This window comes from Cervus canadensis, chromosome 28 (assembly GCF_019320065.1).
Source record: "Cervus canadensis isolate Bull #8, Minnesota chromosome 28, ASM1932006v1, whole genome shotgun sequence".
Taxonomy (NCBI): Eukaryota; Metazoa; Chordata; class Mammalia; order Artiodactyla; family Cervidae; genus Cervus; species Cervus canadensis.
Genome location: NC_057413.1, coordinates 14564673 through 14592135, shown reverse-complemented (window position 1 = coordinate 14592135; position 27463 = coordinate 14564673). Strand labels below are relative to the sequence as shown.

At 37.0% G+C, this 27463-nt stretch overlaps 1 protein-coding gene across 6 annotated transcripts in view; it reads right to left on the bottom strand.

The window, feature by feature from the left end:
- The window catches only part of CDKAL1 (CDK5 regulatory subunit associated protein 1 like 1), a 579481-nt gene that overhangs the window by 302391 nt on the left and 249627 nt on the right, over window positions 1-27463 (bottom strand). For all 6 annotated transcript variants that reach the window (XM_043449766.1, XM_043449768.1, XM_043449770.1 and 3 more), the window contains one exon: window positions 13071-13174. In XM_043449766.1, coding sequence (XP_043305701.1) covers window positions 13071-13174 — 104 coding nt within the window. The remainder of the gene's footprint in view (window positions 1-13070; window positions 13175-27463) is intronic.

The window sequence follows — 27463 nt, the reverse complement described above, 5'->3', positions numbered from 1 at the left end:
ATGGCATCACCGACTCAATGGACATGAGTTTGATTAAGCTCCGGAGTTGGTGATGGACAGGGAAGCCTGGCATGCTGCCGTTCATGGGGTCGCAAGGAGTTGGACATGACTTAGTGACTGAACAAAAACAACAGTTTTTAAGTATTCTCAAAGTATCATAGATTTAGTATTAACAGCATCTTGCTTAAAATCCATGCTGATTATCTAATGAGTATGCTTTATTTCTACTGCTCAGATAAAAAAACTGAACCTGAGAGAGAACAAACAGCTTTCTTAAGGTCACAGAATTTAACCCTTTCTGTTTATAACCAAAATGTAATCCTGAATCCATTTGGCTAAATGAACAGGTACTATAAATATAATGATGGCATTATTACATTTTAATTTAAAATACATTTTTAAAATAGCTAACACAATATACTTAATGCTGAAAAACAACTACACAAAAAGTTAGTGGCACAAAACAGTGATTTATTATTGTTCTAGCTCTGCGACGTGGATTAGGTTTTGTTTTTTTTGATCAGTGTGATAGTGAGAGCATTAAAGATGGCTTCCTCATTCACATCTCGAATCTCAGCTGCTACATTTGTGGGCTGAGTATGTCCATGCAGTAACTGCAGTAGGTTAGCTGGACCACTTTCAAGGAGACACAGGGATCCAAGCCACATTCCATAAGAACAAGCTTCAGTATACCAGTGTTTATAAAACTGCTTGTATCAGGCTTTCTCATGCTCCAACGGCCAAAGCAAGACACATGCCAAGCAGACGGCCAATGTAGAAGGGCCCTGTCTACACAAAAGCATGACTACCAGGGGAGTGAGTCAATGGTGGCCACTGAGTAATAGATTTTTCACTGTTCATCCACATGATATTTAGAGAGAAGAAAACAGGGATTATGATTCGCTGGGTTTGTTAAATCTTAGATTCTAAAATGCATTTATAAAATAAGTAATTAATTATGAAACATAAAATAAACTAAGCTTATGGGACTTTTTCGGTGGTCCAGTGGTTAGGACTCCATGTGTTCACTGCAGGGAGCACAGGTTGGTGCCCTGGTGAGAGAACTAAGATCCCACATGTCAAGCAGCACAGCCAAAACAAAAAAATAAAAAGCCTAAGCTTAAATATTTCAAACAGTTTATAATGCCAAAAGTGGGTTTTGTCCATTGCACACATTGCCTTTAAACCCTGAATTAGGTTCATCACTCTGCAAGCAGCAAGCAAGCAATATGGCCCATTCTAATTAATTAGTTAGGACTTTCACCAATTTATTCTCCAGGCACTTGGATTATATTTTCTCTCTGTCTTTTTGGTTTCAGACTCTAGTTTTAATCTCTGGCTCAGATCTCTGCCTTGATGCCTTTCCAGGCTACTTTTTTTGAGTTCGACCATATTTCTGGGCTCTAATCATGCCACATCAAATGTGCACGCATGCACACACACATTCTGTATCAGGCCTGACTCATGAAACACTGCTACTGTCCCACACCCACCACTGAATCTTGTCACTTCACATCCATTGACAAAGGTATTCAGAGAAACGAAAGATGTATTTTCCAATAAGATGAACATGTAGAAGACCATTTGTGTAGCTTACGTTGTTTATGCTGATATTCTTGACATAAACAGTACATTTCTTCTTCCCTTCAATATTCTGATCAAATGACTTGGTGTGTTTAATCAAGAAAATTCTCTAGACAAGTTTCTGGAAGTGTTCCTCACAACACCTGCATCTGGGTCATTAGGAGTGATTCATTTGAAAATATAAATTCCTGGGCCATGGCAGACCTACTGAATCGCAAATTTGGCCAGATCTGTTCAAGCTTGTTGAAACTCATGTCCATCAAGTCGGTGATGCCATCCAACCATCTCATCCTCTGTCGTCCCCTTCCCCTCCTACCTTCAATCTTTCCCAGCAACAGGGTCTTTTCAGTGAGTCGGTTCTTCCCGTCAGGTGGAAACTCCCAAAGTATCGGAGTTTCAGCTTCAGCATTAGTTCTTCCAAAGAATATTCAAGACTGATTTCCTTTAGGATTGATTGGTTGGATCTCCTTGCAGTCCAAGGGACTCTCAAGAGTCCTCCAACACCACAGTTCAAAAACATCAATTCTTCAGCACTCAGCTTTCTTTATAGTCCAACACTCACATCCATACATGACTACTGGAAAAACCACAGCTTTGACTAGACAGACCTTTCTCAGGAAAGTAATGTCTCTGCTTTTTAATAGGCTGTCTAGGTTGCTCATAGCTTTTCTTCCAAGGAGCAAGTGTCCTTTAATTTCATGGCTGCAGTCACCAGCTGCAGTCATTTCGGAGCCCAAGTAAACCTCTCAATGTTTCCATTTTTTCCCATCTATCTGACATGAAGTGATGGGACCAGATGCCATGATCTTCATTTTTTGAATGCTGAGTTTTAAGCCAGCTTTTTCACTCACCTCTTTCACTTTCATCAATAGGCTCTTTAGTTCTTTTTCACTTTCTGCCATAAGGGTGGTATCTAGATGGCCAGATACTTGCATTTTAAACATACACCTCCAACGTCCAAAAATTAGTCTCAGAGACAGGAAAGTTTAAGAACCACTTTACTACCTGACCATCATTCCACCTTGCTTAACTAGAATTCTGCAATTCAAAAGGATCTATGTGTTATGTATGATCATCGATGGTGTAATCACTCACCTAGAGCCAGACATCCTGGAATGTGAAGTCAACTGGGCCTTAGGAAGAATCACCATGAACAAAGCTAGTGGAGGTGATGGAACTCCTGCTGAGCTATTTCAAATCCTAAAAGACAATGCTGTGGAAGTGCTGCACTCAATATGTCAGCAAATCTGGAAAACTCAGTAGTGGCCACAAGACGGGAAAAGGTCAGTTTTCATTCCAAGCTACCGCACAATTGCACTCATCTCACACACTAGTAAAGTAATGCTTAAAATTCTCCAAGGCAGGCTTCAGCAATACGTGAACCATGAACTTCCAGATGTTCAAGCTGGTTTTAGAAAAGGCAGAGGAACTAGAGATCAAATTGCCAACATCCACTGGATCATCAAAAAAGCAAGAGAGTTCCAGAAAAACATCTATTTTTGCTTTATTGACTGAGCCAAAGCCTTTGACTGTGTGGATCACAACAAACTGTGGAAAATTCTGAAAGAGATGGGAATACCAGACCCCGTGACCTGCCTCTTGAGAAACCTGTATGCAGGTCAGGAAGCAACAGTTAGAACTGGACATGGAACAACAGACTGGTTCCAAATAGGAAAAGGAGTATGTCAAGGCTGTATATTGTCACCCTGCTTATTTAACTTATATGCAGAGTACATCATGAAAAACGCTAGGCTGGAGGAAGCACAAGCACAATCAAGACTGCCGGAAGAAATATCAATAACCTCAGATATGCAGATGATACCACCCTTATGGTAGAAAGTGAAGAAGAACTAAAGAGCCTCTTGATGAAAGTGAAAGAGGAGAGTGAAAAGGTTGGCTTAAAGCTCAACATTCAGAAAAGTAAGATCATGGCATCTGGTTCCATCACTTCATGGCAAATAGATGGGCAAACAGTGGAAACAGTGGCCGACTTTATTTTTCTGGGCTCCAAAGCCACTGCAGATGGTGACTGCAGCCATGAAATTAAAAGACACTCTTTCCTTGGAAGGAAAGTTATGACCAACCTATACAGCATATTAAAAAGCAGAGACATTACTTTGTCAACAAAAGTCCGTCCAGTCAAGGCTATGGTTTTTCCAGTGGTCATGTATGAAAGTGAGAGTTGGACTATAAAGGAAGCTGAGCACCAAAGAATTGATGCTTTTGAACTGTGGTGTTGGAGAAGACTCTTGAGAGTCAGTTGGACTGCAAGGAGATCCAACCAGTCCATCCTAAGGGAGCTCATTCCTGGGTATTCATTGGAAGGACTGATGTTGAAGCTGAGACTCCAATACTTTGGCCACCTGATGCGAAGGGCTGACTCATTTGAAAAGACCCTGATGCTGGGAAAGACTGAGGGCAGGAGGAGAAGGGGACAACAGAGGATAAGATGGTTGGATGCCATCACCGACTCAACGGACACGAGTCTGGGTGAACTCCGGGAGTTGGTGATGGACAGGGAGGCCTGGCGTTCTGCAGTTCATGGGGTCGCAAAAAGTCACACACGACTGAGCAATTGAACTGAACTGAATTGATGATCATCGAATTATTTATCCCTTCCCTTTTTCATTCAATTCATTCTTTCATCAGATCTTTCTCATTCTGTTCCAATCATATTTTTACTGGTTAAATCCTCTTACTCCCATCTTTTTCTTTTGACAAGACCAGAAATGAACTAAAGGGCATAGTTTTTAAAGTCAGCAGTCTAAATCAAACTTTTCTTTCTTATATTACAAATAACAAGAAACTTACCAAGAGAAATAAAAACCATAACTGAGAGTAACAAATAAAAAGAAATACAGAAATTTATAACCTGTGCTGAACCGCCAAGGTCCCACTAACAAACATTTTTTTCACGCAGAAAATTGTGCTTGCTGTACCTGACACTGTGCAAGCATGTTTACTGCAATTTAATATCCACACAAGCAGGAGAAGAAATTTAATAATTTTTCAGCTGGAATGAATTGACAGCCGGTGTTAGAAAACTGCAGACTCTGCAGAATCAATAAAAGCTGCTGGCATCACAAAATAGTACTTTTGCCCAGAAAACATCTCACAAAGGTCAGGTTTACAAACCACCAGGTAGCAGTATCACTTTCACATCTTTCAAGGGCTATTAAAATTCCATTAAACAACCTTCCAAAACTAACTTGCAGCCTTTAAAGTTCACCAAAATGATCCCAGAGACAGATTACCTTCAGTTCGAACTTCCGAAAGCAAACCCTCAGTTAACTTTGGTCCCCATGTCATCACAAATTGTTTGCTGAATTCTGTTTTGCAGAAGAGAAATGTCAAAGCAAATGTTTAATTGTAACTAGAAACATGGGACCTACATGGATATACTCATTTGGTAAAATGACAGGTACTGTTAACTACCAGGAGATACTTTCCGCAAGTAAATTAATTATCTTCTGCAAAGCTTAGAAAGCCACCACCACCAAATGTCTGATGTCATAAAATCAAGCCTGTGTTATGAGACAGAGTACTCAATTGTGAAGGAAGAGCAGCTGAAACTAAGCAATACCCCTTGCCCACTTTAGAAATATAGCTTTTCCAGGCTATATTTTCATTGCAGGTTCCAAGTCGCATATGGAATTTCATCGAGCATAATCAATTCAGGATCGGCCACCGATTCAACATTTACTGAGCACCTACTAAACCCAAATGTAGACTGTCACCGAGGCCTGACCCGACACCCTCCTGGCTCAGTCTTCCAGTGATCTGAAACCCAGATGGAAGCAGAGTGGAAACACGTGTTGCCGAGGACTAAGAGCCTGCCTCTGAGCAGATGCTCGGCAAGAGTCTTCATTAAGTACTACGGGTTTCCTCCAAAGATCATCAACTTTATTCTTTGCTTATTTGATCTCAAAAGCAGATGGATTTGCCCTCAATCAAAACAGAATATGGACACCTTAGGACCCTGACAGAGAGCAAACCCTACTCAAACCAGATGCCTGGTGGAAAGAATTGGGTTTCTAGTGGTAAACGGGCAGGATATTTGTTCTCTGAATCAGTGGTCTCCATATTTTAGAAAATCACTCTCCTGAATGAATTTAAAAAAAGGTTTAATGAATCCCCATGGAGATGTACCTACTAATTATACTCAAGCACTAATGTGCTATTATATACAGTATAAAACATATACCAAAAAAGCTTTTAGGGAAGAGAAAATACAAATCAATACAAATCCTCATATCTTCTTCCTGCACTCTGACATATCATCTCCCAAAACAATCTCGGGTGTGCAAACCCTAAGCTATTAGCCTCTATAGCAGGATTCCTTTGTAGTACCCAAGGACCATGGGAGTGGAGCCAGATCACTAGCAAGTCCCAAACACTTGGAATGTATTCTCTTAGGCTCCCAAGAAATCCTGTCAGAGTGTTATGCTTTACAGGGCATGGCTGCAAGTCCTAACAAGGAATGCCAAAACATACAACTGTAAGAAACTTGGTATGTGGATCTGAGTGTTAAGGGGATGCTGTTGAGACCTAATGCATCTTTCCCATTCCCTACAAGAGCTCACAAGTGAAAATTTTCTTTCAAATCTAATGCCAAAGCTGGTTTTTTTAGTCTTACAGAAAATAAGCTTTTAAGACAAGTTCAGAGTCGAAATAGCATATGTGACTATGGCCTACTTTCCCAAGTTCCAATTCCACACCAAGTCTTGACTTTTCCCATCTGTTTTGCAAAGGTCTTATCATATTACATATAATTTTTCATATCTAATTGCATACCTGCAGGTTGTTTTGTAGAACAAAACAGAGTGGAAAAGGTAAAACTCACCAGTAACAGTGGGGGATTGATTACACTCTAGTTTTCCTAGGGATAGACTTAAAATGATATTCCCAGAAGCTCCAAATTTTCTGTACTTATGGGTTATATGTACTCTGAACTATGAAAGTTTACAGAATTATAAACAGATGCTGTTTTGTAAAACAGCCCTGGGACTGCATCTCTCTTTCCCACAGCAGGGATAAGCAAACCTCACCACTGGTCTCCCTATCTTACTGGCAGAAGTAATCAAAGATTGATTATAATAATGCATTGTTATCACCACATATCTAAAGCACATACCTATCAGTAAAACTAGGAACTGTTTCTAATCAATGTTCCATAAGTATTTGTTGAATGAATGTCGAAACAACAACTATACCGTTCCAATAGTTACTGTGGTTTCTTCCGTCTACCTCCAGCCTAACACAAACTTTAAGATTCAGAATGGCAAGCAGAGTTTATCTAGAATACTAAGCAGTGGTGAATAGCACTCAGTATTGAGAGGGATTCCGAGGGGAAAGCTTGGCTGATCAGTGAAGGCTGCCTGGAGCTGGGAAGACAGATCATGGATCAAAATCCAAAGTTAAGAAAGCTCAATGTTTTTTGCCATCTGAACACTGTCTTTCCTGGCTCGGTGTTCTTTAATTTTCATTAGTCCAACTGGCTACTCTGTCCCCTGAATTAGGAGGAGCTCCTTGGAGACAAGCCTTTTCCATCTTTCTGATTTCCACAGAGCCCAGGAAACACTTGTAAAATACCAGCTGACCCTTCTGTGATACCTAGTGAAAACAAAAATCATTGAGCCTCTTCACCTAAGTAAGCACCATCAGGGGATTCTGAAGCCAGCCGTTAACCAGCAGGGTGGTATCTACAAATGAATAGTACTATGGGAGAAGGAAATGGCAACCCACTCCAGTATTCTTGCCTGGAAAATCCCATGGACAGAGGAGCCTGGTAGGCTACAATCCATAGGGTCGCAAAGAGTCAGACAAGACTGAGAGACTTCACTTTCACTTTTCATTCTGCCCCGCCACCCTCCCTAGCCTGGCTCATTCTTTACTAATCAACCAGGGTTTCCTCCTCACAGTCCCTCTCAGTAGAGATTGAGAGGGTCAGTTCACTTAATAACTTCAACCAAAAAAATCATTTAAACTAGTGGATCTCAATTCAAGTTCAAAACTCTGGCTTACACGTTAGAATCATCTATATTTTAGAAAATGCAGGGCCTCCCAATCCACAGAAATGATGATGCAGTTGTCAGCAAGGGGACACAGACATCAGTGCGGTTTTGGTTTTACAAAATTTACAACTGACTAAAATGAACAGCCAGACTGATAATACTAATCGATGCCAGAGGAACATTAGTTCCTAGAGACTACATCCTTTTCTTATGAATTTATGTGTACTAGCTAGCATATTAGAGACCATAAGATAGTTCTCAATAATCTTATTTAAGTTACCTTTCCCCAAAGCTGACCACTAAACCCTTATTTGAACACAGCCACACCCATTCTTTCATGTCTACAGGTAGCTGGTTTTATGCTACAAGGACAAAAATGAACAGATGTGACAGACCTTGTAGCTCATAGAGCCTAAAACACGTATGATGTGGCCCTTTAAGAAAACATCTGCCAGCCCTGGACTGGTGTATTTAAGGAATAGAGCAGAGAAACATTAATCAGTACCAGCCAGTTCAGGCTGAATCCTCAATGTTCTGAGGAAAGAAAGGCCTCAGCAGCAAAGGACTCGTATTAAACAGGACCCCACCTTCAATCCTTCAATCCTGGCAATTCTGCTTTTACTTTTCAAATTTCATTTGGAAAAAGAGTTGTCTTATTGCTAAGAAAACTTTGAACACCACTGACTTAGAAACTCAAAGGTCTGAAGAGGCAAGAACCAAGTCAGTTATACTCTGGTCTGCCGTAGATAACCTTTACTAACATTCTCTGACACCAAAGTGATTAATCTCAGCTTATTTAAACCAAATATCTGACAAACAGCTATTTAGGTATCAGATCCTCCTATCAAGTTATACATACTACGTAAATTTATTTAGCTCTGCCATTGAAATTTATTTTAAAAGTCACAGTTTAATGTTATATTGGGGGGTTTTGTAACAGTCAACAGAAGAAAAGGCCATGGAGAGACTATCTTGAAATTCTATATACATCACCGTGCTAAATCACTCAGTCGTGTCTGACTCTTTGTGACCCCCATGGACTGTAGCCCAACAGGCTTTTCCGTCCAAGAGATTCATAAGGCAAGAATACTGGAGTGGGTTGCCATTTCCTCATTACAGGCTAAAGGCATTTCTATTATATTTGTCGATGTCTCTTAGAAAAGGATGTAAGCAAATAACTCTTCTTAGTATTTACAGTCTAGAGATATGTGGATTTCTCTGATTAAAAACTGATTATCAAATTATATAAATCACCCTAACCCTCTATTCTTTGGGAGAGCCAAGATTCACGAGTTGGTATAATTATCTTTCCTCTTTTGAAACACAATACAGTATTTCATATAAAGGCTTTTATTTTGTTATGGTCTATTACATATAATCCTTTAATGTAAGCTGCCTAAAATCCTTTTGTGGAAGTTGACAATGTATAAGAAATACATATATTAATGTTATTAATCCTACAGAAGAAATAGATTTCTCAGTTTGAACACAGCACAAATGAAAAGATAAAAGAAAAAAAGAGACATTTAAACAACTGCCATATAAATTAATAGGATGCAATTATTGGTCTCTTTTTCATCTTAGATGAAAATCAATATACAGTATTAATTGCTAAAGGTTATAAGTCAAATGCGACTTCATGTAAACCATACAACTCAACAATTTCAAGTTTATACACCAGAAAATCAATTGTTGCTCATATTCTCTCCTATCCAAAAGGGCAGGAAGTAATGTTTTCCAGCTGCATTGCATAATTAACCTCATACACATTAGATGGTATCTTTGCAAGTCTTGAAATAAAACTGAATTCATCAAATTCCAACATAGACCTCTAAATTACTAAGCATCAAGAAATTTTCTCCTTGCTCTGAATATTTCATCTTAATTTATTCACCTTTCCATAACCAGTTTTTGCCACTTATCTTGTGGGGGGCTGTTCAGATTTATGAGGAAGAAAAAAAAGTAACAACACAGAAATGAGATCTAGAAAAGCACACCAGAGCTATGAAAACAGCCCATCCATCATCTCTACATTTTGATTCCAGAGACAGCAGAGAAAGGTGCTGTTTCCACACCACTTACCCAGCACACTTAAAAAGGTTTGCTCCATCACTTATACAACTGAAACTGATTGATTAGCTGCTGGAGAAAAATCAATACAAATATCCTAGAAAACACTAGCTTGTAAATTCATTCTGGTCCCAACAAAGTCCTGGTCATCGCTTGACATGTTTTTCCAGATATCTAAAATGCAACCATGTCAAACCCCAGTCCCCAAAGACTGTCATGGCTAGGAATTTTTAAAACCTAAAGCTCAGCACAGGTGAAGTGAGGGTGGGAGGTTTCCCAACGGTCTATTAGAACAAAGAGATGATACCCAGAAATTAACCTGGTAAATATCACACTCATATGCAGAACTGAAACAAAAATGAAAAACACATGAGAAGGTTAAAATAGTCAACGAAAATGTAAAAAAAAAAAGCTAGGAAACCAACAAAATATAAACTATATATATTTTTCATAAAAGGTAAAGTTTCTATTAAAAAATATAAAGTTTGTTTAATGATATCCATTCAAAAGTTAATGGGCTCCTTTTCCCATTCTTGGCAGCTGAATGTATAGTCAGTATATTTTTAGTACTTTAGGAAGCCACTTTATATTCAGAATGATTTCATGATTATTTCAGAATCTCTTCTGAATGTTCCCTTGCCTATGGGCTAGCACTAGTCTCTTCACTCATTAGATGTCTAAGAAATAAATGTTTATGAATATAAAATGTTCCATGAATATGCTATTCAGAAAGAAATTGTTACCTTATTGTATAGTCTATCACATGACAGGCAACCAGGGATGTAATCTTTATTCTACAACTGGTATAGAGATTTTCTAAAAACCATTTTGTATTTGTGACACATAGTCATTTAAAAATTTAAGAAAAAGTAAGAAAAGGAATGCAATTTTCAGCTGGGAAATTTAACTTGCACTGACATAACAACTTTAAAACACTAAAATTTAGTGACAGCATATTTAGACTTTTCTAATTAAATTCTCAAAGAACCATAATGTTTATTACTGATTATGGGAAAATTTAATAATGGAATAATGTAGAATTTAAGGGGCTCTATCCTCTAAATATTCCTAATTTCTTAATTATTAAAGAATGAGATATGCAAGAGTCACCAAAGAAGAAAAACGGGCTATTTCTAATATTACATTTAACTTCATAATTATTCTTTTCAATTTAAAAACTCACAGCAATTTTAAAAACTCATAGGAAGTCTATACAACCATTATGATACCAAGGCTTGTTGCAGAACAAAAGACGATGCTGCTAACTCAATGTCTTTAAAATGTGAGCTTATAGATTGCTATTTCCTCTTGTGAAATTATAAGGCCATCCTTAACATGATTTTGCATTTGTCGAACTGAGAAAGCAAAAGGTGACTGTCATACTCAATAGTTCCTATCTGTAAAGACATTCTTCATAAAACATATTTTAGAAGTAAAAGAAAATGTCTCATGGTTCTAATCATTAATGTTATAGATATTACAATATTCTCACTCAAAATTGGACTTCTCAAAAAAAAATTAGACTTCTCTTCTTCAATTTATTTTAAATTCCTCCAGTTTAAGTCACATGCCTTCTTTATGATAAGGGCACAACCAATGACTTCATGTAAGTTATCTCAAATTCAAACAACAAGCAACACTACATGTCATAGTAATGAGAAAACCATGACTTGTATACATCAAGTACCTTTGTCAGATCACGTGGCTGGAACCCAGCAGAGCGCTGTGAATTCAAACTATCCTATGGCAAAGAGCATCAGATACTCACAACTTAAAATTCCCTAAACACAGTAGCTTACCTAGAAAGTTAAGACCTTGGTATTTTAGTAACAGTTCCATGTATCAACCCATTGAGCCCATCAGTTCAAATATTAACCTTCAATCAACAAGACAATAGAAAAACACTGTCCTGCACACATTTCATTGGCGGGGTGTGGGGGGTGGGGGGTGGGAAACGGGACTAACCAAGCACATATGTATCTGATCATGATGATGAAAGTAATATTAAATAAATCTCTTTTAATACTTCCTCTAGAAACAGCCACTAAGTCACTGTTAACCTCTGATATATTCTTTGAGTCACTCATCTTAATCAGCAAACCCACTTGTAATTTGTATGCCTTCTAATCACAGAGTTAGTGGATAGATCATACAGTTCTAATATCTCTGCTATTCAATAGATATAGAGAAAAACAAACACCAAGTAAGAATGCCAGCAAAGGATCATTTTTCAAACAAAGTAGGCTTCTGTATGAATTCATTCCCTTTCTAAAGAATCCTTAAAGTAGCCATATTGCAGAAAAGACAACCACTCAGACTTCTCTGATTAGCCAATTCAGCTGGTTCTGAAACAGGACAACTACAAGAGTCAATGAGTTTCCATTTATTTCTTTCAATACAAGTTGAATGTGAACAGAAAACGGGACTGTGCTAAGGATATAAAGTTAGAAAATAAAATTGTCCAGAAGTGTTGAATTAATCAAGAGTATTTTTCTCTTTGTTTTAAAGAACAGTTCAAATTCATGTTGATAAAAGCTTTTGACTAAATACGTGTGTTTGTAACACATACTTTCTGAGATTTGGGGTGTGAAGTACTGGGAGTAGCACTCTAAGTTACTTGCTAAAAGGAAAAGCACATTGTCGATAAGTATTAACCCACAAGATTATGAGACAATAGATTATCTCACGTTGGTTATAAAAACACACCAATGTTATATATACATACTATAAACAAAGACAAAAGAGGAAACTTATGGTTATGTGTCAACACAATTGTGATTCATGTTGCAAATGTCTTACTGTATGCTGAGAGATATCAAGGCAATGACATTTTCCAGCAAGTGATGAATCAGAAGTAGCTGGCCACCCACACAAAGAATTATTCTTTTTAGGACTCTATACCATTACCAATCTTCCCAGCTCCAACAGTCCTATGGATGAGTAGGGGTTATCTTTACTTGCTCAAAGTAAAATCCACCTTCTCTTTCCAAGACTCTTGATAATCCTTATTAGTTCTGTTTTCTAAATGGCCCAAAAATTACCAAAGAAAGAGACAGAAATCTTTAAAAGATATTTCACTCAGTCCACCAAAGTCTAATTAACACACACCAGAAGGTCATGGCTTTCATTTTTATTTTTTTGTCTTTTCCATGAAATATAAAGACAGGTGATAAATTTCAAAGTATGTCACCTACCGTAGAGTCATAAGAAAACAGAAGAGTGTGAAAGAAAAGTCATGCAAATATCATAACCTGAATCTGACACCACCTTCTATTAGATAAGCTGAAACATTTGTAAACTCTTCAGAAAGCTAAACAAGCATAACCTAAAGTCAAGTTTTACTTAGAAGACTATTAAAATTTATTAAAGAGACTGAAATCACAGAATTCTAGAAACTCTTACCTTGAAAAGACTGTTTGGCTCTATCTACTAACTCATCAATTGGATAACTGGCCAAATTTCCTCTGGCGTGTTTAGTTTTGCAGTAGGTACAAGCATTGAGACACCTGTTCAAATGATAGCGATAAATACAGTTAAAACTCTTAAAGACACTTAACACGGGGGGAAAATATCCAAAATATACACCAAACTGCTGTTTTAGTATCATTTGCCAGTTTATATTAGAGATATGAAAAATGAGTATCTACCAAACTTCGTATTTATTTCCACCAGGCACAGAAATCTGCAATTTGTAATTCTTTTAAGTTTCAACTATTCAAGAATGGTTGTACAAACCACATAATATTAACTTAAAATGCACACATTAATATGGAACAAAATTTATAAATGCTTAAAATGGTCACTCAAAAGAAAAAAAAATTCCTGATTTTTAAACCAATGGAATTTATTTGGCAATTATAAAACTAAAATTTTAGTATCACTTATATATACTGCATTATTCATAAATGAAAAAGTTTTAACTTTTAACTAAAGAATAAATCAGCAACATAGAATTCTCATAAGAAAATACATTCTTAGTAATCTTCAGATAATATCTTTAACTCTTCAAAATCAGAAAGAAATATTAAAACAGGTCCAATGAATGCTCTTTGGGATTATATTAGTCAAAGAAACCGAATGACAACATTAGTTTTAAAAAATTAAAAAATAGAATTATCTCCCAAAATACATAAAGAGATGATAAAGAATTGTCTTTTAATAATGAAAATGTTGGTTCTACTCTTATAATTTAAAAATAGTTTAAATACATTTTATTATATTAAAAAAACCATTGCACATAATAAAATATCCTTTTGCCAAAAACATAAGTCTCAGCAACACTGAACAAAACAAAGAATAACATCTCTTCAAAGATTCAACTGCTATAATAAATAGCAAGGTTTTTAAAGACTATCACTAAGAAAATGCTTTAAAATTTCAAACTGAGAAAAATTAAACTTCTAATAATTACAAGTGGCCAATGTGTCATTTTGTCAATATATAATTTAAAAATACATATAAATCATATAAATCAGGAGGCAACAATGTAATGCTTAATTTATAATTATTTTTGCAGGGAACTCTTGAGTAAAACAACACATTTGTTTTGGCAAGGATTTGTAACTGTTTAACTGATTACATACTCTTAAAAATCTAACATCCCTTCTTTCTAAGCCATTTACGCACACACGCAAACTGTGGTCTCTCATATGAACACAGGCTCTGGTCCCCCCTGCTACATGTCTTCTCTTTTGAACTTTCATGTGTTCCATAATAAGGAAAAAAGTAAGCTTTTTTAAAAACTTCTCCTTGGAAGACTAGGGCTTCCCTTGTGCCTCAGCTGGTCAAGAATCCGCCTGCAATGCGGGAGATCTGGGTTCGATCCCTGGGTTGGGAAGATCCCCTGGAGAAGGGAAAGGCTACCCACTCCAGTATTCTGGCCTGGAGAAGTCCATGGACTGTATAGACCATGGGGTTGCAAAGAGTCGGATACAGCTGAGCGACTTTCACTTTCACACTGTGGAAGACTAACTTCCTTTTGTTTAGCCCAGACTGAGCACCAGGCATGTTTCTAGACACTGTACTACATTATCCCATTCAACTCTTCTCAAATTGGGTGTTACTGTCTCCATCTTACAGATGCTTTGAGAAAGTTAGGTAATACAGTTGATTCCATAGAAACACAAAGGAGCATAAGATACTACTGTGGCAACAACTACACACCAACTAAACAACCTAGAATAAATAAAGCCTCCTAGAAACATAGAGGTTTCTATGTTTCTATGTTTCGCAGCCCACCAAGACTAAATCATGCTCCCATTTACAACAGCATCAAAAACAATGAAATAACTAGGAATGAATTTAACCAAGAAGGTTAAAGATCTGCAGAATGAAAAGTTAAACACATTGATGAAAGAAAAATTTTTAAAAAGAGCAAAGCCAAAGGCAGCTCAATACCTAATTTCAAGCTATATTACTAAGCTACAGTAATCAAAATAGTAGGTGCTAGTGAAAAAAACAGGCATATAGGCTAATGTAAAAGAATTGCGAGTCTAGGAATAAACTCATGAATATACAGTCAACTAACATTTGACAAAACAGCCAAGAATAAATACTCAGTACAGAAAAGACAGTCTATTCAACAAATGGTGCTGGGAAAATTGAATATTCACTTGCAAAAGCACTTATTATATCACTGAGAAGAATTAATAGAAAATGAATTAAAGACTTAGATATAAAATCAGAAACCATATAAATTACAATTAAAATTAAATGTAAAACCAGAAACTCCTAGGAGAAAACACAAGGGAAAAGTTCCTTGACATTGTTCTGAGCAACGATTTTATTTTCGGATATGACACCCAAAGCACAAATAACAGGAGCAAAAATGAACGAGCTGGACTACATCAAACTGAAAAGCTTCTGCACAGCACAGGAAATCAATCAGTGAGATGAGAAGGCAAACGACAGAACGGGAGAAGACACTTGCAAACCACGTATCTGATTCAAAACAAGTGATTCATAATAGATGATTATTATTCCATAATTCCATTCCACTTAGTCGCCCAGTTGTGTTAGACTCTTTGCGACCCCATGGACTGCAGCATGCCAGCCTCCCTGTCCATCACCAACTCCCGGAATGTACCCAAACTCATGTCCATTGAGTCGGTGATGCCATCCAACCATCTCATCCTCTGATGTCCCCTTCTCCTCCTGCATTCTTTGGCACTGGAATGAAAACTGACCTTTTCCATAATAAGGGATTCATAATATCCAATTAGGGGTCAATATCCTAGATATAAAAATCCTCATACAGCTCAATAAATAATTGAATATTAAGATGGCCGAAGACTATGACTAGACGTTTCTCCAAAGAAAATATTCAAGTGGTCAACAGTCACAGGAAAAGATACTCAAGATTACTAATTTATCAAGGAAATGCAAATGAAAACCACAATGAGACAGCATCTCACCCCTGTTAGAATGGCTATTATCAAAAAAACCAAGAGTTAACAACACCTGACAAAAGGAAACTTGTGCACTATTGGTGGGAACATAAATTGGTATTGCTAGCATGAAAAACAGTATAGAGGTTCCTCAAAAAATTAAAAATAGAATTAATATGATCCAGCAGTTCCATTTCCGGGTATATCTCCAAAGGAGATGAAATCACTATCTCAAAGAGGTACCCACAACCTCATTTTCACTGCAGAATTACCTACAACAGCCAAACATGGAAAGCAACCTGTTTCTTCAACAAATACATGAATGAAGAAAATGTGATACGTTTATATAAGGGATATATCTCAGCCATTAAAAGAAGGAAAAACTGCCATTTGCACCAATAAGAATGGATCTTGAGGACATTATGTGAAGTGAAATAAGTCAGAGAATGAAAAAAACTGTATGATCTCATTTTTATGTGGAATTCAAAATCAAACAAACAAAAGCAAAACAAAAAACAACTTCATAGAAACAAAGAAAAGATTGTTGGTTGCCAGAGGGTGGGATTTGTGAGAGGTGGGGAAAAAGAGTGAAGGTGGCTTAAAGGTACAAACTTCTAGTTATAAAATAAATTCTGGGGGTGTAATGTACAGCATGATGACTATAGTTACCAATACTGTATTGTATATCTGAACAGCAGTAAGAAAAGAGAATTGAGAAGTTCTCATTACAAGAAAAATCTGTAATTATATAAAAGGAGGAATATTAACTTAATGTGGCAAACATTTCCCAATATATACATGTATCAAATATTTATGCTTTATGTCTTAAGCTCATACAATATTATATGTCAATTACAATCTCAGTGAAACTGTGGTGGCAGTGCAGGGGGAGCAGAGTCAGATGAGTGGCTTGTTCAAGACATCTAACAACTAAAATTCAAAACACAAGTCCATCAGATTTCAAATTCCCTCCTATTGCCATAACAAGCTGCCTCCCCAGAGTAAATGTGTATCAAATATCTTGTGTGTGCGCGCTAAGTTGCTTTAGTCGTGTCCAACTCTTTGCAACCCTATAGACTGTAGACCCCCAGGCGCCTCTGTCCATGGGACTCTCCAGGCAATAATATAGGAATGGACTGCCATGACCTCCTCCAGGGGAGCGTCCTGATCCAGGGATCAGACCCTCATCTGTTACATCTTCCACATTGGCAGGTGGGTTCTTTACCATTAGTGCCACGTGGGAAGCCCATCAATACCTAGCTACAGACAAATGCAGATAAGATATAATAAGCAATCATCTGACATGAGATGTAAAGTGATGCAGCACGGATATTCAAAGACACAGCTGGTACTCATCATCTTGTGTATGGAAAAATAAAAGTGAAGTCACTCTGTTGTGTCCAACTCTTTGCGACCCTGTGGACTATAGCCTGCCAGGCTCCTCCGTCCAAGGGATTTTCCAAGCAACAGTACTGAAGTGGGTTGCCATTTCCTTCTCCAGCGGATCTTCCCGACCCAGGGTTCAAACCCAGGTCTCCCTCATTGTAGCAGACGCTTTACCATCTGAGCCACTAGGGAAGTCCTCTTGTGTATGGAATTATTTGTCTGAAACCCGTTTCTCTTTCATTCTTTGGAAATCTCAGTCTAGGCTTCCGGTCCACCCACTGGCCCAAACTAGTTATTTCACCCTTGTTGTTTACAAGAGTTCTATTTTCACCTTACAGCTGCTCTGTGGCAGAATGCGTCACTCTCTTGGTCTTGCCGTGGCTTTTAAATTCTACAGCTAAGGTCCTACAAGCTGAGTGCTCTCTCTGCCCCTCTCGCCAGTGGCTCCATGATGGTCTCGATGCAGCACACCCCATATTCATCCATCCAGGATCCCTCTGCCATTCACTCAAGTTGAACCAGCACCCTTCCAGGGAAAATGCTCTCTACCCCCTGATACTACTTCCCCTGATCTATTTTTCCTGACCCATTCTCTTATTTCTCCTACTCCCAAAGCAGACCTCCATAAATTAAGTAGACAATCTCAACAAAAGCTGATACTATTTCTAACTTGTGCTATTTCTTAGAAATAACTTTCTTAAGGGACACTAGCCTGGGGGTGGGGGGGAGGAAAACAGAAGGGAAAAATGCAACTTAAGTATATATAATATAAATGAATTAACACAAATAAAACACTTGGAATACTGCTGGCACCTAGTTAAGTGATCAGTAAGTACCGGACAGTGGTTGTTCACTATGACCATGCTCAACAATTCTGTAAGGAAATCATTATGCACCATCATGCTCCAGGAATACCTGACCTCTGGAACTGATGTGTTGCTGATAGGTTGACTTCAATCAACTATGGAAACCAAATCATGTTTTCCTACTGGCCACTTAATAAAGGTGGGAATGCACTCCCCATGGAAAACCAATCAGGAAAATGTACTAAATGTACCTTTAAATGTTTTAAATAAAACAAGGTGACTGATACACGGAAACATTTATAATAATCACAACAAGGCAGTAAGTATAAATGTTACATTAAGAATTCAAAATATTCTTTACTAAACTGCTCCCTCCAGGTTAGAGTTGTTGATGTGATGCATTTTTGACATTCTAAACTCTCCATTGTATAAGATAGGTTCATCCCTATCTGCAGTTACCACAGTAATACCTATTATTATTAAAATAAAGTGAAAATTTCTAAGGAGAGTATTTCTTAAGCATGTTAAAACAGCACTAATCAAGCACTAAGTCTGCTACATCTTACATTTAAAAAGGAGAGAGGTTTGTTACAATACACAAGAAAAACAGCCAATGAAAATCAGAAGAGTGAGCTTTTTGATGCTCTTTGGTTTAAAAACAATCTTCTCAATCACCAGGAATTATGATGACCAATCATTTCCACACATAAGCCTCCAACAAAGCAGATTCATCACAGAAACCTTTCGTAGTTTCAGTTATCTGTAAACAATTAAGTAATTGTTTAAGAGTAAGAACACTTTAAAAAAAAAAAAAAAGAGTAAGAACACTGAGCCTGTTTCTTTAACTGTCAGAAAACAAAAGATCTTTGAGTGTTGACTGTTGAAAGCCAAAACCAAAAAGAGATGGCTGTTGAACTGTAAGGAAGAAGCAAAATCCTGAACAGACATACCCTGTTGTCACAGAAGGGTAAAGCTAGCACACTCCACCTACCCATCTTTGGGCAGGTTGTTAGATGGCCACACGCCAAGAAATAACTGAAAACCTCAGTGAAGGCAGAGGCAGACCAGGCATTTAATTTAGCAGGATAACTCACGTCTTGAAAGACATCTGTGGTAGAATAGTTTTACATTATAGAAATGAAACAAAATAATGAATTTCCACAATTTTAAAATTATGAAAAAAATATTTCAAAGGGTTCAAATGCATAACATGCTAATTTGATACCTAAACCACATAGAGTGAATGAAAATTAAAAGTTTTGATACATTAGGCTTTTTCTCCTAAGGAGCATCTTCTGATATCACAAGCTTTAGAATGACTTAAAAATCAGAGTTATACTTTTAAAAATTCACCCATACTGATATCTCTTTTTTTAAGGGGAGAAAAAATTATGTGACTGAGGATTCTGTCTCTGCTTCCAGACAAAGATGATTTTAAATATGCAAAAACTATTGTTTTTAACAATAGCATTAACACTTCAAACTAACTTTCTGTGTCATTCACATACTCTAATCCTTATTTATTTTTAATCAGTTGACAGAGCATCATCTTTCTCAAAGCCTCAAATTTTACAAAATAAGTCCTTTGTAGACCAAAACCTTGGAGAAATCATATTGCGGCTTTCCATATGGAACCCTCATGAAGCAAAGAAAAAACAAAAGCTCAAGAAACAGAAAGGTTCACACCCTGCAGGCTGCGCCAGACTTGATTGTTAAATATAGTCCATTGTGAACCCTCATCATGGTTTTTAAAGTATTCAAGAGTACTTCCAGGAAAATTACAAACTTTTTGATCTTTTAAACAAATCCAAAGATACTCTTTATCAGCAAAATCTGACTGGAGCTTCAAATGATAATTTCTGTTTGCCAAGAACAAAATCCTGAACAAGCAGAGGAAAAATAACATACCTGAAAAACTAGAATATATCCTAAATTCTTTAAGCTTCCTATGGACATAGAACAACAGACTGGTTCCAAATCGGGAAAGGAGTACATCAAGGCTGTATATTGTTACCCTGCTTATTTAACTTATATGCAGAGTACATCATGAGAAACCCTGGGCTGGAAGAAGCACAAGCTGGAATCAAGATTGCTGGGAGAAATATCAATAACTTCAGATATGCAGATGACACCACCCTTATGACAGAAGGTGAAGAAGAACTAAAGAGCCTCTTGATGAAAGTGAAAGAGGAGAGTGAAAAAGTTGGCTTAAAACTCAACATTCAGAAAACTAACATCATGGCATCCAGTCCCATCATTTCATGGGAAATAGATGGGTAAAAAATGGAAACAGAGACTTAATTTTGGGGGGCCCCAAAATCACTGCAGATGGTGACTGCCGCCATGAAATTAAAAGACACTTGCTCCTTGGAAAAGCTATGACTAACCTCTATAGCATATTAAAAAGCAGAGACATTACTTTACTGACAAAGGTCCATCTAGTCAAAGCTATGGTTTTTCCAGTAGTCAGGTGAGAGTTGGACTATAAATAAAGCTGAGCACTGAAGAATTGATACTTTTGAACTGTGGTGTTGGAGAAGACTCTTGAGAGTTCCTTGGACTGCAAGGAAATCAAACCATTCAATCCCAAAGAAAATCAATCCTGAATATTCATTGAAGGACTGATGCTGAAGCTGAAACTCCAGTACTTTGGCCACCTGATGTGAAGAACCGACTCATTGGAAAAGACCCTGATGCTGGGAAAGACTGAAGGCGGGAGGAGAAGGGGATGACAGAGGATGAGATGGTTGGATGGCATCACTGACACAATGGACATGAGGTTTGAGTAGGCTCCGGAAGTTGGTGATGGGCAGGGAGGCCTAGATGAAAGAAGGCCTGCAGTCCATGGGATCGCGAAGAGTTGGACACGACTGAGCGACTGAACTGAACTAATGGCCAGGGCTCCTCCCATGGAACAAATCTCTCCACTTGAGTTCCTGCCTCCATATCCAATCTCAATGTCCTACTCCAAAATTTCATTGTAATAACTGTTGCTTCTGTCTTTAACTGTAATTATGCCCTTTGCAATTGCAAGGGTTGGGATAGAAGGGTCTGGGAGCACAGCTGCTAACCTTTCTTTTATTTGTATTAAATTAAAAAACAACTGCAACTACATTTTTTCCTTATCCTACTCCCATTAACTGCTGTGCTACATCCTTTGCTTCAAGGAGTTGTGTCAATGTATTTAAACTCTGTTCCCTTATTTCTCATTTCCTTTACCTGAAAGATATCTTTATCATCATCATCAATCAATCTCCATAAAAGTCAACACAAGCTTTAAAGTCATCTGGGGTGGGGAAGTGCTAGTAAGAGTAAAAGATGTCTGTGGAATGCTTGCCAGGCACTCAGCTATACAATAATTTTATATTAATTGTTTCATTTATCCTTGCAACAATCTTGGTATAAGTATCATTATTCCTAACTTTCATACAGGAAACTGAGGCTGAAAAGGATTAAAGAATTTGTCCAAATTTGCACAGGTGGCCAAGTGAAAGATGCAATCGATCTTATTGGAAATTCCTGTATCATGGATTGTACTCTACTTCTCATAAAATACAATAAGTTACTCTAGGTAAGAATATATGATTGTTGGGGAGGATTACGGTGAGATGGCATAGTGGAAAGCTCTAGGAATCTGTCTCCCCACCTAGACAACAACTGCACTGGCAGAATCTGTCTGATGTAACTACTTTGGAATTCTGGAGTCTTCTGATGGCTAGCAACTTCCAGGGGGAGATCTGAATGCAAATTGCCCAATAACAACAGAATAAACATGGGACATTCTCCAGGACAGGCCAGATGTTAGACTGAAAGTTAAGACTCCAAATATTTTAAAAGACAGGTATCAAAGTTTCTTCTCAGATCACAAGAGAATGAAGTCAGAAGTGAGTAACAAAAAAGGAGAGGAAAATTCACAATATTGTGGAAATCAAACAACACATTTGTAAATAACCTATGAATCAAAAAAGAAACCACAAAAGAGAAATTAGAAAACAATTAGATATTAACAAGAACAAGCACTGCACACCAAAAGTTATGGGGTGCAGATAAAGGAGTACTATGGGGAAATTTCAAAGCTAGCTAAAAACATGTCAAAAAAAAAAAAAAAACTCATATCGATAGTCAACTTTACAATGTAAGTAAACAGAAAAAGAAGAATAAACTAAAAATCAAGACTAGAAGAAAGAAGAAAATAAAGATCTGAGAGAAGATAGAGAATAGAAAAAAGAGAAAAATCAACAAAACCAGAAGTTGATTCCTCAAAAAGATTAATAAAAATCACAAACCTTTATCTAGATAAAGAAAAAAAAAAAGAAGAGACTAATTATTATAATCAGAAATGAAAGTGGGCCATTATTACTAACTCTAAAGATATTCAAAGGATTATAAGATTGACATGAACAACTGTACACCAACAAATTGAATGACCCAGTTGATATGAAATCTGAAAATAAAAAAAAACTATTCAGACAAAATAGGCTTCCCTGGTGGCTCAGACAGTGACGATCTGCCTGCAATGCAGGAAACTTGGGTTCGATCCCTGGTTTGGAAGATCGCCTGAAGGAGGATATGGCAAACCACTGTAGTATTCTTGCCTGGAGAATCCCATGGTCAGAGGAGCCTGGCAGGTTACAGTCCACGGGGTGCAAAAAGTCAGACATGACTAAGCACATACATATCCAGACTAAATCAGGAAGAAAGAGAAAATGTGAATATATCTGTAACTAGTCCAGAGCTTGAATCAGTAATCAAAAATCTCTCAACACATAAAAGCTTTGAAGCTGATTATTTCACTGGTGAATTCTATCAAACATTTAGAGAAGCACTAATAGTAATTCCTCTCTAGCTTTTCCGAAAACTGAAGAAAAGGGAATATTTTCCAACTCATTCTGAGAGCAAAATTACCTTAATGCTCAAGTCATAGAAAGCCACTGAAAGAGAAGGAAATCACAGAAAAGGAGAAGGAAATCCCTTGTGAACATCCTCAATAAACAAGATGCTAGCAAACAGAATTCAGCACATTACAAGAATTATATAGTACAACCAACTGGGATGTATTGCTGAAATGCAAGGATGTTTCAACAATGTGAACTGATCAACATAATATGTTATATCAACAGAATGAAAGAGGAAAAAAAACATGATGTCAGTTGATGAAGAGAAAGCATTTGACAGAATTCAACATCTTCTCACTATAAAAACAATCAACACAATTAGAAACAGAAACTTCCTCAACATAATAAAAAAAAAACCCATCTATGAAAAACTCACAAAGAACATCATGTGCAGTGATTAAACTGAAAGTTTTTCCTCTAAGATGAGCAACAAGGCATGGATGCCTACTTTCACCACTTCAAATCAACACAATACTTAAAGTTTTAGCCTGATCAATTAGGCAACTAAAAGAAAGAAGGGACATCGAAATTAGGAAAAAGAAGTAAAACGATCTCTGCAGATGATTCCATTTACAATAACATCAAAAAGAATAAAATACCTACAAATTAACTGAACCAAAGTGCTGTAAAGTCTTTTGCATTGAAAACTACAGTACTGCTGTAAGAAATTGAAAACACAAAAATACATATAGACATCAATTTAGATTAGAAAACTTAATGTCATTAAAATGTCAATGTTACCCATAGAAAATAAATAAAACATAAATAAATGTGACTAGACCTCATGTTAGATTAGAAAACCTAATATCATTAAAATGTCAATGTTATCCACAATGATCTAAAGATTCAATGCAAATCCATTAAAAAAAAAAAAAGACTCCGATGACATTTTTTGCAAGAATAGAAAAACCTTTCCCAAAATTTATATAAAATATCAAGGTAGCCCAAACAGCCAAAACAATCTTGAACAAAACAGAAAGACTGGAGGATTCACAGTTCCTGATTTCAAAACTTTCTATAAAGCTACATTAAAACAGTGTGGTACTGACATAAACAGACATGTAAAATAGTGGAATAAAATAGAGAGACCCAAAATAAACCCTCATGTATATGGTCAAAAGATTTTGACGAGAGTAAAAATCACTTTTTCAACAAATGATGCTCAGAAAACTATATAGCCATACGCAAAAGTGAAGTTGGACCCTTACCTGAAATGATATGCAAAAAAATAACTCAAATGGATCAAGGACCTATATGCAAGACCTAAAACAATAAACTTCTTAGAAAAAAGAACAAAGGACAAAAGCTTCACAACATTGGATTTGGCAATTATTTCTTGGATGCGACATCAAAGACACAGACAATGTAAGAAAACAGACAAAGGACTTCAGGAAAAGTTCTTAATTTTTTGCATCAAAAGACATTATCAACAGAGTAAAAGAGGAACCCACAGAACTAGAGATAATATCTGCCAAATAAATACCTGATAAAAGATAATGTCCAGAATATACAGAGAACTTCAAAAACTTAGTAAGAACAAAAACGACGACCCAATTCAAAAATGCGCAAAGGACTCGAACAGACATTTCTCCAGAGAAGACATATGAATGACTAATGCCTGTGCTTAGTCACTCAGCTGTGCTCAACTCTTCGCAACCGCATGGACTGTAGCCTGCCAGGGGGATTCTCCAGGCAAGAATACTGAAGTGGACCACCATGCTCTCCCCCAGGGGATCTTCCCAGCTGAGGATTGAAACTCAGCTCTCCTGCATTGCAGGTGGATTCTTTACCATTGGAGGCACCAGGGAAGCCCAAGAACACCACAATGGATAGCCTATCCCATCTCCAGGGGAACTTCCCGATCCAGAAGTCAAACCAGGGTCTCCCGCATTGCAGGCAGGTTCTTTACCAGCTGAGCTACCAAGGAAGCCCTACGAATGACCAAAAGAAGGACATGACAAGATACTCAAATCACTAGAGAAATAAAAGTCAAAACTCCAGTGAAATACTAATTCACACCAATTAAGATGGCTACTACCAAAATAACAAAACAAATCCAAAAAACAAGTGTTGGAGACTATGTGGAGAAACCAGGATCCCTGGGCACTGGTGGAAACGTAAAATGGTACAGCCACTGTGGAAAACAGTATGGTGCTTCCTCAGAAAAGTAAAAGTAGAATTACCATATGATCCAGCAATTCCAGTTCAGAGCTATACTGCAAAAAATTGGTAGTTCTATTTTTAGTTTTTTGAGGAACACAGATACTGTTCTCCATAGTAGATGTAACAATTTACATTCCCAACAACAGTATAGGAGGGTTCCCTTTTCTCCACAGCCTCTCCAGCACTGACTGTAGACTTTTTGATGATGGCCATTCTGATTGGTGTTAGGTGATACCGCATTATGGTTTTGACTCACATTTCTCTGATAATTAGTGATGCTGAGCATCTTTTCATGAGTTTTTTGGCCATTTGCATGCCTTCTTTGGTCAATGATAGCCTTTAGAATTGAAGATGGATAGGTGAAAAAAGCAGAAAAAAAGATGATTTTTACTGAATATTAGCCTAAATCAAATAACATGCCAACTGATACAAACATAGAATATAATTCATAAGCAACAATAAAAATCACCAGTTGGATTTCCAAATGTGTTCTATTTGTAGCTAGTGGCTTACTCCTTGGGGGATACAGTTCCACACCCATAACAGCAACAACTGTTTTCTGAATGTATTTACCAAAACAGCATGGTGAAAGATGAGGAAATCCTGACATTCATAAAGCACATACTTTTCCAAAATATTCTTTTATTCCATCTGATTGTTATTTTTAATTTTATAGAACAATAACAGCAGTACAAACAACTAAGGTTAAGTGATTATCTCTCTCTCTCTCAGTGGAGATAGCTGTAGTCATCAAGTAATATTGACTAGTGAAGCAAACACACCCGATTGGCCAAAGTGACTATGTGCAGAAGATGTGAATTAACTTATTTATGTCCAAGCTGAAAAAGAAACAGGGACTCTGATGGCAACTATTTATCTGCTAACAGAGTAATAAGGCACTTTACTTACAAAGTGTGTGTAAATCATATATATATATGATAAGGTCAAAAAAGCAGTAATGAATACTCTTTTAAGGTAATATAATCAAGTAGATATATACCTATATGTAAAGCACAGATGTGCAAGTATACAGACATACACACAGAGAGTTCTGCCACTTTCACTCCTAAATATTCACTGCATCTCTGAGTTTGTTTTTAGTTTTGATTTTTTTTTTTTTTTTTTTAGATAGAGACAACTGGTTCCCTTTCCAAACATACTGAATCAGAATCTACAAGAACGGAACCAAGGCATATGCATTTGTAAAAAGTGGTACTGTTTTTATATGCCTGAGTTGAGGCCAAATTTACTTGGTGATATTAGAAATAACAATTTACTTCTTGTGGCTTAATAGTTAACATATTGCTAACGTTATCTGCTATTAAGGAAAACTGAAGCTTCACTTCCAAGTATTCTAATGAATAACATATGAGAACTAATCTCCAGCAACACTTATCTAAGGGTTAATCTCCTCAAAGTTTGATGAACCACACACTAATTACACCAAGAGAATAAAAACCTGAATAATTGACCCCAAAATCTCTTAAAAAGTAAGAGTATCAGCGAAGAGCTATTGTTTTTGCTTCCTCTGTGGCTCTGGAGGCAGACATCTGCCAGGGTCAAGTCTCACAGAAAATACTAGCAGGAATGAATTCTATAACATATAACAGGTACCATATTTTGGTGCCTAGGATAAAAGGTATTGCTCCAACATGGGTCTAAACATTCTGTGGAAAGAAAAAAAAAAAAAAAATCTTATATTCCAACTGTGTTAAAACTAGAAAGCTAAACTCAGATAATTTTCTAACCTGTGTAGGAAAATAGTTTGTGCCAAATAATGGTGCAATTACATAATGAAGAGGAGGTGTTTTAAATTGAAATGTAAAAGTAACACCCAAGCATTTATGCAATTACTCACCATTTTAACTTCAACAAAACCTCCAAATTTGAGAAGTACAATTCTAATTAGAATTAAAATAACTGAATGAGTAAAATCCATCTACCTATTTCTTCCATTTGGCAATTATACCTAAAGCAGGGCCAAGACAAAATAGCACATATCAACAATAAAATGAGGGGACCAGCAGGTCCCTAATGTAAAGTCACTGCCCATGAAGCAAAACACCAAAACCTCCAAAACGTTGTCTGCACTCAAGTCTCAGCTGCACAAAGGTTTGTTTTGTGTACAGTGTTCTCCTCCTTCATACATATTACACCTA